At 32.5% G+C, this 14,547-nt stretch overlaps 1 protein-coding gene across 4 annotated transcripts in view; it reads right to left on the minus strand.

Annotated features, from left to right (window-relative positions):
• Nucleotides 1-14,547, minus strand: part of LOC139515798 (protein phosphatase 1B-like) — a 30,818-nt gene that overhangs the window by 11,897 nt on the left and 4,374 nt on the right. For 2 of the 4 annotated variants that reach the window (XM_071305495.1, XM_071305494.1), the window contains exons 2-3: nt 4,893-5,753; nt 84-201 (exon numbers count right to left, since the gene is read on the minus strand). In XM_071305495.1, coding sequence (XP_071161596.1) covers nt 84-201; nt 4,893-5,753 — 979 coding nt within the window. Of the gene's footprint in view, nt 1-83; nt 202-4,892; nt 5,754-9,810; nt 10,214-14,547 lie in introns of those variants that run through there. The other 2 variants (XM_071305497.1, XM_071305496.1) reach the window with 2 other exon arrangements.

A 14,547-nucleotide genomic window follows, 5' to 3' on the forward strand; every position in this document is an offset into this window, starting at 1 on the left:
GACGAGTTGTATATATCTATATATATAAATAAAGGATATATATTAAAGTTTCCCATTTAATCAATGATGCCTATTCTCCTTGCCTTTAATTTTTGCCTCTATTCTTTCATCTAATTCCTGTTCCTTTTTCATAGCTTCATCAGAAACTTTAGGCGATCCTGTCAAAGCAATTATCACAATACTCATGTTATCCCTGCTGCCCTGAAATAATCAACAACAAAAAAAATACAGATTTTAGGAAAAAGAAATATGGTTCATTTATATATACATGTATGTTTAGACATAAATAAGAGTTTTAACTTAAATAAAATGAGGTAATGTATGAACTAGCAGAATTTTTTTTTGTCTTAAGACTACATGTAATTAATTTTATGGTGTAAAATTATTTAAAATAATTATCCTTTTAAATTGTAACAAGTGGAATCGATACATGTACATACATTGTACAGATGTATTTTTGCACCGCATGTTTGTGGAATAACATCTTTACTGCAAGTTTATCATGTTTATTGTTTTCTGTTTAATATTAAATTAATATTAAGATCTAATTTGTTACATCTTGTGATCAATTTATTTGGCAATCGCCAATGGCAGTCAGAGTTTAAGAACGTCAGTTAGTCAAATGTGTTTTGTTAAAATATACTTTTTCACTTTTTTTTGGTCTTTGAGGAAATGTTGTATGTGCTGTTTTTATACCATTCTAGCTACAATAGAATTTGTTTTGCATGCACAAGTATAAAAAATGTGTTTTTTATCCAACACAATCATAGGTTTGAAGGTAGTATTCAATTTAGACTTGTTAATTGAATATATATATTATATACCATGTACATTGTACATGTGTATATAATATGCTGATACATGCATGTGTCTTCCCTGTCTACATGTGCATCTGTAAATATATATTCAAAATACTTGAGAATCAACATTTCTCAGCTGAATTTTATGTAGTGTTTTGATATACACGTACATACATATATATACAAGTCGATATATCTAAACATGGATTTGTTCCTGGTTTATATCATGATCATATTTCATATATTTGAACAAAAACAAACAAATGATAACTATACAATGTAGCTTATCAACAAATTATGCTTAAAATGTTCCTTCTTATTTTTTTTGGCTGATGGGAAAACATGTTAAAGATATTTGTAATGTACAAGTATCTAATAATTTCCTTAAAACTATATGATATTACCATTGATTAGTTTGTTTAAATCTGTAAACACTTTTAGAACACCCACACATTTACGCTAGTTAACACACAGGGTATGACTCATATACATTTAACAATTTAACAAGTATTGAATCATACATGTATTCAATTCAATACAATTATTTTGTTCTTCCTCAAAAAAAAACATTCTTAAAAAGTTAAGATTTTAATTTTTATAAAATTACAATGTTTTTTTTATATATTGCCATTAAATCTTTGAATCTTTATATAATTTAACTAACTTTACAGACTGGGTGTACATATCAAATCATTTAAAGACCTACAAAATAATTATATTTACAAATAAAGTTGCATTTGTATATTTTTGTACATGTACATGTAAATGGTCCTTTATTTTTGTACACATTATATTATCACAAAGCACTGGCAGATCCAGAAATTTTTGTAAGTGGGGGCCCACTGACTGCCTAAGAGGGGGCCTGCTCGGGTATGCTTCAGTGATTTCCTTAATCAGCAACCATTTTTTTCCCAGAGCCCCCCTCTTAATCCGCCTCTGACAAGTAGGCTCAACAAAACAGAGCTGTTGAAAAATGTTCAACCTGAAAATTCTTAGTCTGATATTCTGATCATGATTGAATTCTACTTTAAAAATCTGAGGATTATTTTTTACTACATTTATCATAGTGACATTCATTAAAGCAACATTAAAATAATCAAATGAAAATGAGGTCAAGGTCAGAAGATAACCAGATGCTCCGCAGGGCGTAGCTTTATACGACCGCAGAGGTTGAACCCTGAACGGTTGGGACAAGTATGGACACAACATTCAAGCTGGATTCAGCTCTAAATTTGGATTGTGATTAAATAGTTGACACAGCATAGGTTTCTGACACAGAATGAATGTGTTCTAATGAACTTAATTTTTTTGTTTTCTCTTAGAGCAATTCACTATGCTGTTGAATATTAATCCTCTCAAAACAAGAATGTGTCCTCAGTACACGAATGCCCCACTCGCACTATCATTTTCCATGTTCAGTGGACCGTGAAATTGGGGTAAAAACTCTAATTTGGCATTAAAATTAGAAAGATCTTATCATAGGGGACATGTGTACTAAGTTTGAAGTCGATTGGACTTAAACTTCATCAAAAACTACCTTGACCAAAAACTTTAACCGGAAGCGGGACAGACGGACGGACGGACGAACGGACGGACTAACGAACGGACAGACGGACGGACGGACGCACAGACCAGAAAACATAATGCCCCTCTACTATTGTAGGTGGGGCATAAAAATGTTTGAAGAAATTTTCTTTTTTATTTATGAAATTTCAAATGAGAAAAATTGAACCCAATTTTTTTAATCACATCCCCCTTTCCCTTATTCCAAAACTAACCTCAATTAAAATTTCTAATGGAGTTTGCAACAATAACTACTCATTTAAATACATCATAAAATATTAAGATGTAAAAAAAACTGCTTGTTATCACTGAATGTTATTTATTATAATTTATCAGTTGGTAGTAAAAAGTGAATATACATTGTATATTGTATATATAACAAAGATTTAAGTTGATTCTGGACAAAGAAAGATAACTCCAATTAAAAAAAAATCTTGCTATTGCACAATATTTTGCAATTAGATATTTCTTGCTTACTATTCTGGACAAAGAAAGATAACTCTAATTAAAAAAAAATTTGCTATTTCACAATATTGTGCAATTAGATATTTCTTGCCATTGCGCAATACTGTGCAATTGAAAAGACTTGCTATTGCACAACACTTAATATAATAATTTAAGATCCTGATTTGGACCAACTTGAAAACTGGGCCCATAATAAAAAAATCTAAGTACATTTTTGGATTCAGCATATCAAAGAACCCCAAGATTTCAATTTTTGTTGAAATCAGACTAAGTTTAATTTTGGACCCTTTGGACTTTAGTGTAGACCAATTTGAAAACAGGACCAAAAATGAAGAATCTACATACACAGTTAGATTTGGTATATCAAAGAACCCCATTTATTCAATTTTTGATGAAATCAAACAAAGTTTAATTTTGGACCCTGATTTGGACCAACTTAAACTGGGCCAATAATCAAGAATCTAAGTACATTTTTAGATTCAGCATATCAAAGAACCTAACTGATTCAATTTTTGTCAAAATCAAACTAAGTTTAATTTTGGACCCTTTGGACCTTAATGTAGACCAATTTGAAAACGGGACCAAAAGTTAAGAATCTACATACACAGTCATGACAGTTAGATTAGGCATATCAAAGAACCCCAATTATTCAATTTTGATGAAATCAAACAAAGTTTAATTTTGGACCCTTTGGGCCCCTTATTCTGTTGGGACCAAAACTCCCAAAATCAATACCAACCTTCCTTTTATGGTCATAAACCTTGTGTTTAAATTTCATAGATTTCTATTTACTTATACTAACGTTATGGTGCGAAAACCAAGAAAAATGCTTATTTGGGTCCCTTTTTGGCCCCTATTTCCTAAACTGTTGGGACCTAAACTCCCAAAATCAATACCAACCTTAATTTTGTAGTCATTAACATTGTGTTTAAATTTCATTGATTTCTATTTACTTAAACTAAAGTTATTGTGCGAAAACCAAGAATAATGCTTATTTGGGCCCTTTTTTGGCCCCTAATTCCTAAACTGTTGAAACCTAAACTCCCAAAATCAATCCCAAACGTTCTTTTGTGGTCATAAACCTTGTGTCAAAATTTCATGGATTTCTATTAACTTAAACTAAAGTTATAGTGCGAAAACCAAGAAAATGCTTATTTGGGCCCTTTTTGGCCCCTAATTCCTAAAATGTTGGGACCAAAACTCCCAAAATCAATACCAACCTTCCTTTTGTGGTCATAAACCTTGTGTTAAAATTTCATAGATTTCCATTCACTTTTACTAAAGTTAGAGTGCGAAAACTAAAAGTATTCGGACGCCGGACGACGACGACAACGACGACGACGACGACGCCAACGTGATAGCAATATACGACGAAAATTTTTTCAAATTTTGCGGTCGTATAAAAATATGTATATAACAATGATTCCATACATTTGTACTTGTACATCAAATACAGTTGAACATTTAAACTATGTAGTTATCTGAGAAATAACCACTGAAACCTAATGTTGTTCACTGATTAATGAAACAAGGTCACGGCCAAGTAAACCCCAGTCTGACAGACATGTTTACTTTGCAATGATTTTAAATATACAATGAACAAATATAGATGGTCTAGAGAATTACTCATAATCAGTGATACATTGTATGTTATGCAAATATAAGATTATTTTTTTTTTTTAAACATTTGCTTCACCGTGACGATTGGGTCAAGGACAACGACATACATGTACCTGCATGATAGAAGGCAAGTTCAGAGCATTAGGCATGTGTATTCAATATATGAAGTATCCAGGTCTTGTACCTTTACAGAAATTATACAATGTATAAAGCTTTAAATAGTTTTAATATATTATGTATGTAATCATTGTGGAAAGTTGTCTCATTGGCAATCATACCACATCATCTTTGTTGTAATCATTGCCAAACAAGCTTCCCTAGCTACATACATTTGACATACTGCACATGTACGAATTGCATTCTTTTTGAAATTTTGTTAAAGGTCCTTCTCTCCTCAACACATTTAAAACACACAATTATTAAAACTCTGAGTTGATACCATACCTTGTATAAGCAAGTATCCACTACTTGATTGCAAATCAGCTCAAGACTACTGGTCAGTCGCATTCTACTTCTGACAAAGTCACAGAGTTCATCATTAGACATAACATCCCATATCCCATCACAGGCTAGCACTATGAATTCATCTTCTTGTTGGTTTCTATCTTCCATAAATATTTCTGGTTCTGGTGAGACCAGTTGTTCGCAAGGTCCCATACCTTGTACATTTTTATATTCAAAATCCCCGAGAGCTCTTGATACGGCAAGCGAACCGTTGACTCTCTGAATCATTACACTCCCTCCCGCTTTTTGAATTCTTTCTTTTTCAGTGGGATTCACAGGTTTATGATCCTGTGTTGAAAATACACATTTACCTGCGCGTGATAGTACAGCCCTAGAGTCCCCACAATTTCCAAAGAAAATGTGATTTGGCGATACAATTGTACAAACTGCTGTGGAACCACTCTTATCCTCGCCACTTGCCATTTCTGGCATTGACCTCATCTTTTCATCTAATTTTAGAAAACCTGTTTTCACACCTTTAATAACATCCTCAAAAGACGGCTGAATTTCAGTTCCTTCTTTCATTTCAATTTTACCTCTAAAATCTTCATTAGTTATGATATGATCAAGTAATTGTTCGGCACAATGTGCTGAAACACGAGCACCAGCATGGCCATCAAAGACAGCAAAAAATGACCAATCTTTTAATCCATTCGGCAATCCTATGACTGCGGTGTGGGCATCTTCCATTTCCACCCTCCATCCCTGCATACTGCTGAGACCAAATCTAAGCCCATTTCCAACTCCACCCTCATTATGCTTCTCAGTTTTTGGTTTGTCAAGAAAGGCTCCCATTGTTAGCTGCAGAAAATTAAGTAAATTGTCATTATCAGATGTTATAAGAATGGTAAATGAGAATTTATTCTTTTATAACTAGTTAATACATGTACAGTTACAAGGTTTCACCATACAGGGTTGGCAAAAACCCGGGTTTTATGAGTATTGCCCAGCCCAGTGGGAAATACTGGGAAAACCCGGGTTTAACTGGGTAATACTGGGCAATATAAAATACTGGTCTGAATTTTATAGAGGATTCAGTAATCAAACACATATTTTATACATTTAAGATATATGTAAGAAAAATTACATTTAAATAATGTATATATGTACTGTCACTAATTAGTACATGTAAGTAATTATTCAGATTATAATGCAGATTTGTTTATGTAACAATAATCAGCCCTTTCAATTCTATAAGTGTTAATGCCATGACCCCTTAGGGTGTTTATTTAGCAATATGACAAAAGTATGAATGTATAACATTTGAAATTAATAATTCACTTAAACATTGCAATAATTTTTTTTTTCAAAGTATGGATTATTGAAACAATGCTTGGTAATTAACAAGATTTCCTTAAATGTGCAAATCTTGTATTCCGACTACATAGAAGGGAATGAAATTGAATTTTTCATTCTTTTAGAAATGACTGTCAATGGTTATCTGTATAAAAAGTATATATTAAGCTGTAATACTACGAAACTACACCAAGACATATTTTTTACTATTTTGTGTTAAAATAAGCTTAAACAAGAGGCTGTCACAACGACAGCAAACCGGATTTATTAACATTTATTTGTGTCCTGGCAATATCATAAGAACCATTACTGATGAATGGTGAAAGTGAAAATCGTCAATATCAAATTTGACCTCCATTTTGTCATCAGTATCAACATATTAAAATTTGAAAAGCTTAAGGATTGAATGGTTCATGAGTAAATGCAATAAAGTGAATGGAAACGCCATTTTACGATCTTTCATGAACCTTAACTTCTGAACGGTAAAAGTCAAAATCGTCATTATTTAACTTGACCTCTATTTTGTCATCAGTAACAACATATAGAAATTTCAAAAGCTTTGGTTGAATGGTTCATGAGAAAATGCACAGACACGACTGGAAACACCATTTTTCAATCTTTCAAGAACCATAACTCCTGAACGGTAAAAGTCAAAATCGTCATTATTGAATTTGACCTCCATTTTTTCATCAGTAACAACATATTATAATTTGGGAAGCTTTGGTAGAACAGTTCATGTGTAAATACACAGACAAGACTGGAAACTCCATTTTTCAATCTTTCAAGAACCACAACTCCTGAACGGTAAAAGTCAAAATCGTCATTATTGAACTTGACCTCCATTTTGTCATCAGTAACAACATATTAAAATTTGGGAAGCTTTGGTAGAACAGTTCATGCGTAAATGCACGGACACGACTGGAAAAAACATTTTTCAATCTTTCAAGAACCATAACTCCTGAACGGTAAAAGTCAAAATCACCATTAGTGAACTTGACCTTCATTTAGTTGTCAGTAACAACATATTAAAATTTTAATGGTTCATGAGTTAATACACGGACAACATTTGATTGCCGCCCGCCATACATCCCCAAATCAATAACATTTTTGTCACAAAAATCCGGTTAAAAATCATATTGCCCAGTAATGCCCAGTATTCCCAATTTCTGGGAGTATTGCCCAGTTCGGGAAAACGCGGGTTTTCCCACCCAGGAATTCCCGGGCAGGTAATACTTTGCCAACCCTGTCACCATATGTAATGTGGTTGAGAATGTAAATGTTATTTTTCGCTACTTCAAAACAATAAGGAATTAATTTTCAAGACTTTCCACTTTCAAGCTTTTTTAAACAATGAACAATATCATTTTTTTTCATGAATAGAATAATATTTGAAAGAATTCCAGTAAAAAACCAAAAAACATATTCAACAATAATTAAGAAGGTTTATACAGAGTTTCAAGGAATAACAAATTTATGTACATGTAACCCTAAATCAAGATCAATTGAAACAAATTATGGCGGCGGTCAGGACAGTGAAAGAAAATAAAAATGCTTTATTACTGTCAACTTTAAAAGATCATAACATACATGTACACTACAGCTAAGACATCAATATTTTATTGATCACAACAGAACCATGAGGGTTGTTAAGTTGGTGCCTTAACACTGCTAAGTCTTGGTTGATGAAGCCATGAAGCGTGAAGACTGGGTCAACACTGGATATTTGCAGCTCTTATAACATATTTGAGCAAAATTCAGGGGAAATTGCATGTCAACTCACACACTTTTTCTGGAGTGATTTCTTAGGCATAAAATATTTGATGGTAAAATCTCAGCTGGTTATCTATCAAACATAGGGTTGAGACGGGAAAAAAACAATTCTCTTTTCATCCTTATTTTTATAGTTTGTTCTTCTTATGTACTATTACACCACTGTCCCAGGTTACAAAAAATGTATGTGAGGGTTGGCGCTATCAAACTAGTTGCTTAATTATGCCACATTCTGTATGTGCTATTCCTGTCCTAAGTCAGGAGCCTGTATTCTTTGAGAAATTACAATGATTTTGATTTTAATAACTAAAGTTTCAAGTGTTGGGAGTAATTTCAGGATAAAAACAATATGTGTACATTGTTGGAAAATATAAAATTTATTTGTACTCGCTACAAAACAGGAGAAAAGCTCGGCAGAGCCTCACTTTTCATCCTGTTTCAAAAACTCATACAAATAAATTTTATATTTTCCCACATCATACATATATTGTACATGTATATGTATACATAGAACACATGGTCTCAAATGTTATGTTTATTTGTACAATCCTACAATCATGACAATAGGTAAATATTAATCATGCATTGCTTCCTGGTTTCTGTCAACAGCAACTAAAATTTCAATTTTTGGGAAATGAGTTCAGCAGTGTGGTAATTTTATTTGAAAAGCATCGACCAAGGATAAAACATGAAAGGGCTTCATAAAACCAATGTTTTTACAACCCAATTCTTATAAATTACATTAATATACTAAAATTTAAATCAACATATGAAATCTACTGGTTTGTATTGTTGTGAGTGGGTCTCATTAGGGTCTAAGCGTGACGCGGGATTGCCAATTTTTTTGTAAGTGTGACATGTGAAAGTCAAATTATTGTGTCGTGAAAACCGGAAATGAGGTCTAGCGGCACCCGGGAAATGAACAAAAATGAGAATTGCTTACGTACATAGTGTACGCGAGATACAGGAATCTGACAAAACAGTAAGCGGGATCCGGGATCGAAGCCCCCCAATGAGACCCCCTTGTGACAGGAAGCATGTGCAGTCAAAAGATGTTGGAATTTTATAGAAAAGTAAAATATAATATTGGATACTTAAGTGTTGTGAGCCAATCAAATCGTTGATTCGTATGAAACAAACATGTTTGAATTGATTTACATTTGTGATTTCAGGGCCTTATATCCTATAATAGCGGACTGTAGCTTTGATCATCCAATTGTTGAACACAGTATAGTGACCTACACTGTTAAATTCTGTGTCATTTCGTCTCTTGTGGAGAATTGTCTCATTGACAATCAAACCTGACGGCATCTTCTTTTGTTGATGTACCTTAACGTAATTGTATAGATATTGCCTTTATTTAATTGTAAGCGGTCTTTGGCAAAGTACAAACCATAACTACATGTACCTTTTGAACACCACTCTGTTGATCCAAAATGCGCAAGACACACACAAGGGCGGATTCAGTACGGAATTTAATGTACAAAATTTTATGACTATATATATATATATATCACCTGATCACTGCAAGAAATGCATACATTTTCTCAAATGAAAAATTAATTGAAAAAAACCATTGTTCAAATAAGAACTGGGTTTTGTAGATTTGGTGTTGATTAACATTGATTACATTTTCATGTGAGGTTGTCGTGTTTATGTATTACAATAAAACAATTCTCCGCACATGCACGCAGAAAAATTGATACGCTTGTGCATAAAATGGAGGGGACTGAATTTGGCGATTGTAACAAACTCATCGATATTTTGACATGACACTTGCAGCTGATCTCACCTATTATTTCTCATAAACCGAATCTTTTCAGGAATTTCTATTTGTCACGAAACATTCAATGTAAAACACCAACAGCGGTTCCGTAGCATACCAAAATGGGACGCCAAACCAAATGTAACCAGTTTTCTACTCGCACTTTTCTCAAGTGTCAGTGAAGTGTGAGAGTGCATTTATAGGTAACTTTACATTTGCTTGTCGTTATTTTTGTGAAACTAAGAATGATTTGGCACTAAGCATAACGAATTCTCGTGCCAAACCGTTTGCTTTCTCAAGAGACCACTAACAACCAAAGGTCAACATGGCTTCTACCACTAATGGGCATGCGTAATTAGCGAGCACTGCCGATGAATCACCGTCTCGATTAGTCAAAAGCTTCTTTGTCAAATTCGTGTCCTCATCGTTTAAAGCGCTTTGACAACTTGAAGAGAACAAGATATGACGTCACTTACTTATTTTGTAATGCTATTTATAACTAATTTCAAGTTATAATATTCAAAAAATTCAGAAAGAAACATTTCATGAATATTTTTTTTAATTTGATCTAATGAAAACATGGTTCGTCAGTTTTTTTTCAGAGAAATTTAAACGATTTACACTTCCAATACGTTTTGGACACAGGGAAAAGGGGGAGGGGAAGTGTTCAACCAGTGTGTTCATCCAGGAACATATGGATGTTAGATACTACTGTTCCCAGGTTCATCCTTTAATTTGGGAACACAAGCGTCCGGCTTAAGTGTTCGAAAAAATAAACCAATTCATATAATTCAGACCTGAGAGAGGCTAAAATAAGGCTCTAACAGGGAAATAAACAGGATATATATAGTCTGTATACTAGTTTTAATTGTAAATTGGTAAACGTTTCAAATGAGAAGACTAGCTGCGTTGCCCGACAGTGCGCAAAGTTTTCGTCGGACCATACAAATTCATACATTAATTCGTTTTCTTATTTGGAAGACTTGAGAAGTCCGCGCGCACAAAAAGTAAATTAAAAAAAATACCCACCAACTCCAGGGAAAATTATAAACGGACGTAAGCAAATGGCAAAATTAAAAAGGCACGTACAAGTACTGGCTACGGTTACATGGAAATGTAACAATAATAAAAATATTATTGTTACATTGGAGACTAAATGCCGGAATGCATGGTTGGGTAAGGACCTGTTTAATTACGAATGTAACAATAATTATCGAGGCTACGGTTACATTGCGTTATTGTATGAAAAAAAGCAATGTACGATGGGACTAGTAATATGTACTAAATAATAAAAGTTGAGGACATTTATTACATTCATTTATAACATACAATTTATTTACTGTAATTTTTTATTTACAATGACAATTTCTACAAATCCAGTAAGTTGTTTTTAAAGTCCGACACATTTTTGATGAACGAAATTACGTCCTCCTCGGATACATGTACATACAGAATTTCTTAGTATTTGAGTTACAGTTAGCAAACTTTGCTTTTGATTATCAATTTGCGTCAAGTAACTTAGTTATAAAGCTGTATGAAATGTATATGTCTTGATATTGTTTCAGTTGCGTTTAAAACGCATCCCAAGTTTTATTTTTTTCACCATAAACAAAATTGGTCCAAAGTATAATGACAGTAATAAGAGTAGGTGTGCAGTTAAATACTTTAAAAAAAGTGAAACCATTGAACTATATTTTTCGCCTTTGACAGTCACACTCCTAATCTTGAGTAGTATCTTTAAGAACATCAAAACCATTAATACGTAGCAAAACTATTCAAGTTGTACACCATTTGTTGAATAATAATATTTTATTATTTATCAGTATTAAATTACAAGTATTGTTTAGTACATATGAAAGAATGAAGCAATACAACTATAGAAGATTTTTAAGTTAAGGATGTACATGTACACCTCTGAGGAGCCAAATATTTCTAGAATTAAACTTTTTTTCTTAACCTGATTTTTGGGTTTATAAGACTGTAACAAAATAATTGGTGAAGAAAAACTCATATGGTGGTGCACTTCTTTTTTTGGTACGGCCCTTTGAAAATGCCCAATTTTGATGATTTTCCCATTTTTCATCGATTTTTACCTATTTTTGGGCTATTATCGTGAAAAAAATCACATTTCCACAATTAAACTTTTTTTCATACTTTCTATAAAGATGAAGTGGACCAATCTGAATAAATTTTACTTAAAAAAAGTATAGGTAGGTGTTAATATAAGAAAGTTTTATCATATTTTGACGCTTTTATGTGTAAAATTTACCATGCTGTCAACTTTGTATTTTTGTAATTTTTCTCAGTTTTAAGAACAAAATGCATATTATTTCAACTTTTTTGTTATAAATGATTGAAATAATACATATCTAAGAAATCTGAAAAGACCAAAATGATATGGGATGTACATGATTCTCGTAAAATCATTTTTAGTATCCCTAACCTATTTTCTCAAAATTTTGGCTAAAAATACTGACTTGATTGGTCGTAAAATTTGAAAACTGGATTACTCAAAAACCATTCATTGTAAATACATAGTTTTTTCACAGAGTTATGTTTGATTATAATATTTTCAAAATTCATTGATATTTTCCACTTGTATCACATGTTTTGGAAATAATTCAAGCACGAGATTTCAACGAGACTGAACGAGACTGAAAAGTCAGAAGAATACATCCTTAAATCAATCTAGCGTACATTGCTGTTTTTCATGTAACAATAACGTAATGTAACCGTAGCCTCAGTAATTATTGTTACATTTGTAATTAATCGGTTCCTCATCCAACTTTGCATTCCGGCAATTAGTCTCCAATGTAACAATAATATTTTTATTATTGTTACATTTCCATGTAACCGTAGCCAGTGCCAATTAAAAAAGGTCAAACGCATCAAACAAATGAATAACAAGCAGCATATTCCTGGCTTGGTCATTTTCTTATGTAGAAAATGTGGATTAAACCTGCTTTTTTAGCTAGATAAACCTCTCAATTGTAGGACAGCTATAGTCGCAAAAAAAAATTCTTATATCATTGATATAACGATGTGTAAACAAAACAGACACTATAGCAGGTAAAAATGTCAAAAATAAGGACACAGCAGTCATCATTGTGTTAAAATCTTAAGCACTATATAAAAACAAGCAAAGGCCAAATAAAATAAAATTTGTGTTTTAATTCAGTCATCTTTGAAAAAAATAAGAATTGTTTTTATTTTACTTTTGTTTTTATATTGAGTCTATATCATTTTCTACAGTGAAAAATTGGGTATTGACCTAAATATATGTAAAAATCTAGGAAAAAATAAATTTAAAAACTTATTGAAAAAACAGCTCAAATTAAATTTTCAAAATGATTGGGAGAAAATGCGAGATTTTTATTTACAGAATCAAGGCAAATTGGACACTTATTTTTCATTCAAAAAGTCATTTGACTATGAAAATTATTTAGATTTAAAGCACCCACAAAAACATTTATTAACAAAATACAGACTTAGCAATCACTGTTTAAGAATAGAAACTGGCAGACATGAACGAATTACCAATGTATGTGGTAAATATGAAATATTACCTCGACATGAGAGGATATGTTTATATTGTAATACAAATGGTATTGAAAATGAAATGCACTTTCTTCTGGAATGCCCTATTTACAATAACCTCAGAAGAGATATCACTGATTATATAAAAAAATACCCCAGTTTAGATAGTTTAAATATAAATGATCTTTTTTCATGGATCAGGATTAATGAAGATAGCAGACTTCTATCTATTTTATGTGCATACCTGGATAAAGGCCTGCAACTAAGAAAATCAGAAAATTAGTTAGATACTCTAAAATATATCAAAATTATCTCCCCTTGACCACTGATCCTTTCTTCATGCATTTGAATGTCAATTATTATTTTATGTTTCTTTAATCACTCTGTAATGTTTATGTCATGTTGTAATTAATGTTATGCTCTTAATGGGCCCTTTAATTTGGAAAATAAAAATATTGTATTGTATTGTATTGTATCGTATATTGGCGAGAAATTCGGACTTATTAAACAGTGCTATTTCTAAGCTTAAATATATTATAGGGTATGTAGCCCAGACTGAAATAGGAAACACATGAAATATTTTTTGATTTGGCCAAATCATGCCAACAAAGATAAACAAAAATGCATATAAAGACAAAGGCCAAAGCACACGAAAGACAACCCATTTTTTGTACACCATATCTGAAGAGCAGAGACATATGTAACAATAAATTATATGTCTCTGATAAGGGTGAAAGTTCAAACCGGCAAGAAAATTTAAAGAAAATGTTTTATTATATAGCATATGTCATTACCCGAAGCACTGGTGCATTGAAGAATTGAATGCTTCTTTTTGTAAGTTCATTGGGGTGTAAAAGCGTTGATCGAAGTACATTTTGTATGAAGCGCGGAAGCGGAAGCGACCAGTCACTGGAGCACGACTGGAGCGGGCCCACTCTTAGGCAGTCATTGTGAATGGAGCATTCCCCCTCTAAGGCAGTCAGTGCCCCCCCCCCCCCCCCCGCGATTATGAAAATTTCTGGATCGATAAATGCCTACCACTAAAGAGTTGAAGACCCCCCCTAATTTCCGAGCAGTCAAGTTACCAACATAGAAAGACCAAGGATTTGTATAGTCTTACTATACAAATCCTTGGAAAGACAAAGTCGGTTTTCTGAATATTGACACATCGTGATTTTTTTTACCAAACAATTAGTTTACAAAGTTGTTTGAAATATAATAGTGTCA

This window comes from Mytilus edulis, chromosome 3 (genome assembly GCF_963676685.1).
Source record: "Mytilus edulis chromosome 3, xbMytEdul2.2, whole genome shotgun sequence".
In the NCBI taxonomy this organism is placed as follows: domain Eukaryota; kingdom Metazoa; phylum Mollusca; class Bivalvia; order Mytilida; family Mytilidae; genus Mytilus; species Mytilus edulis.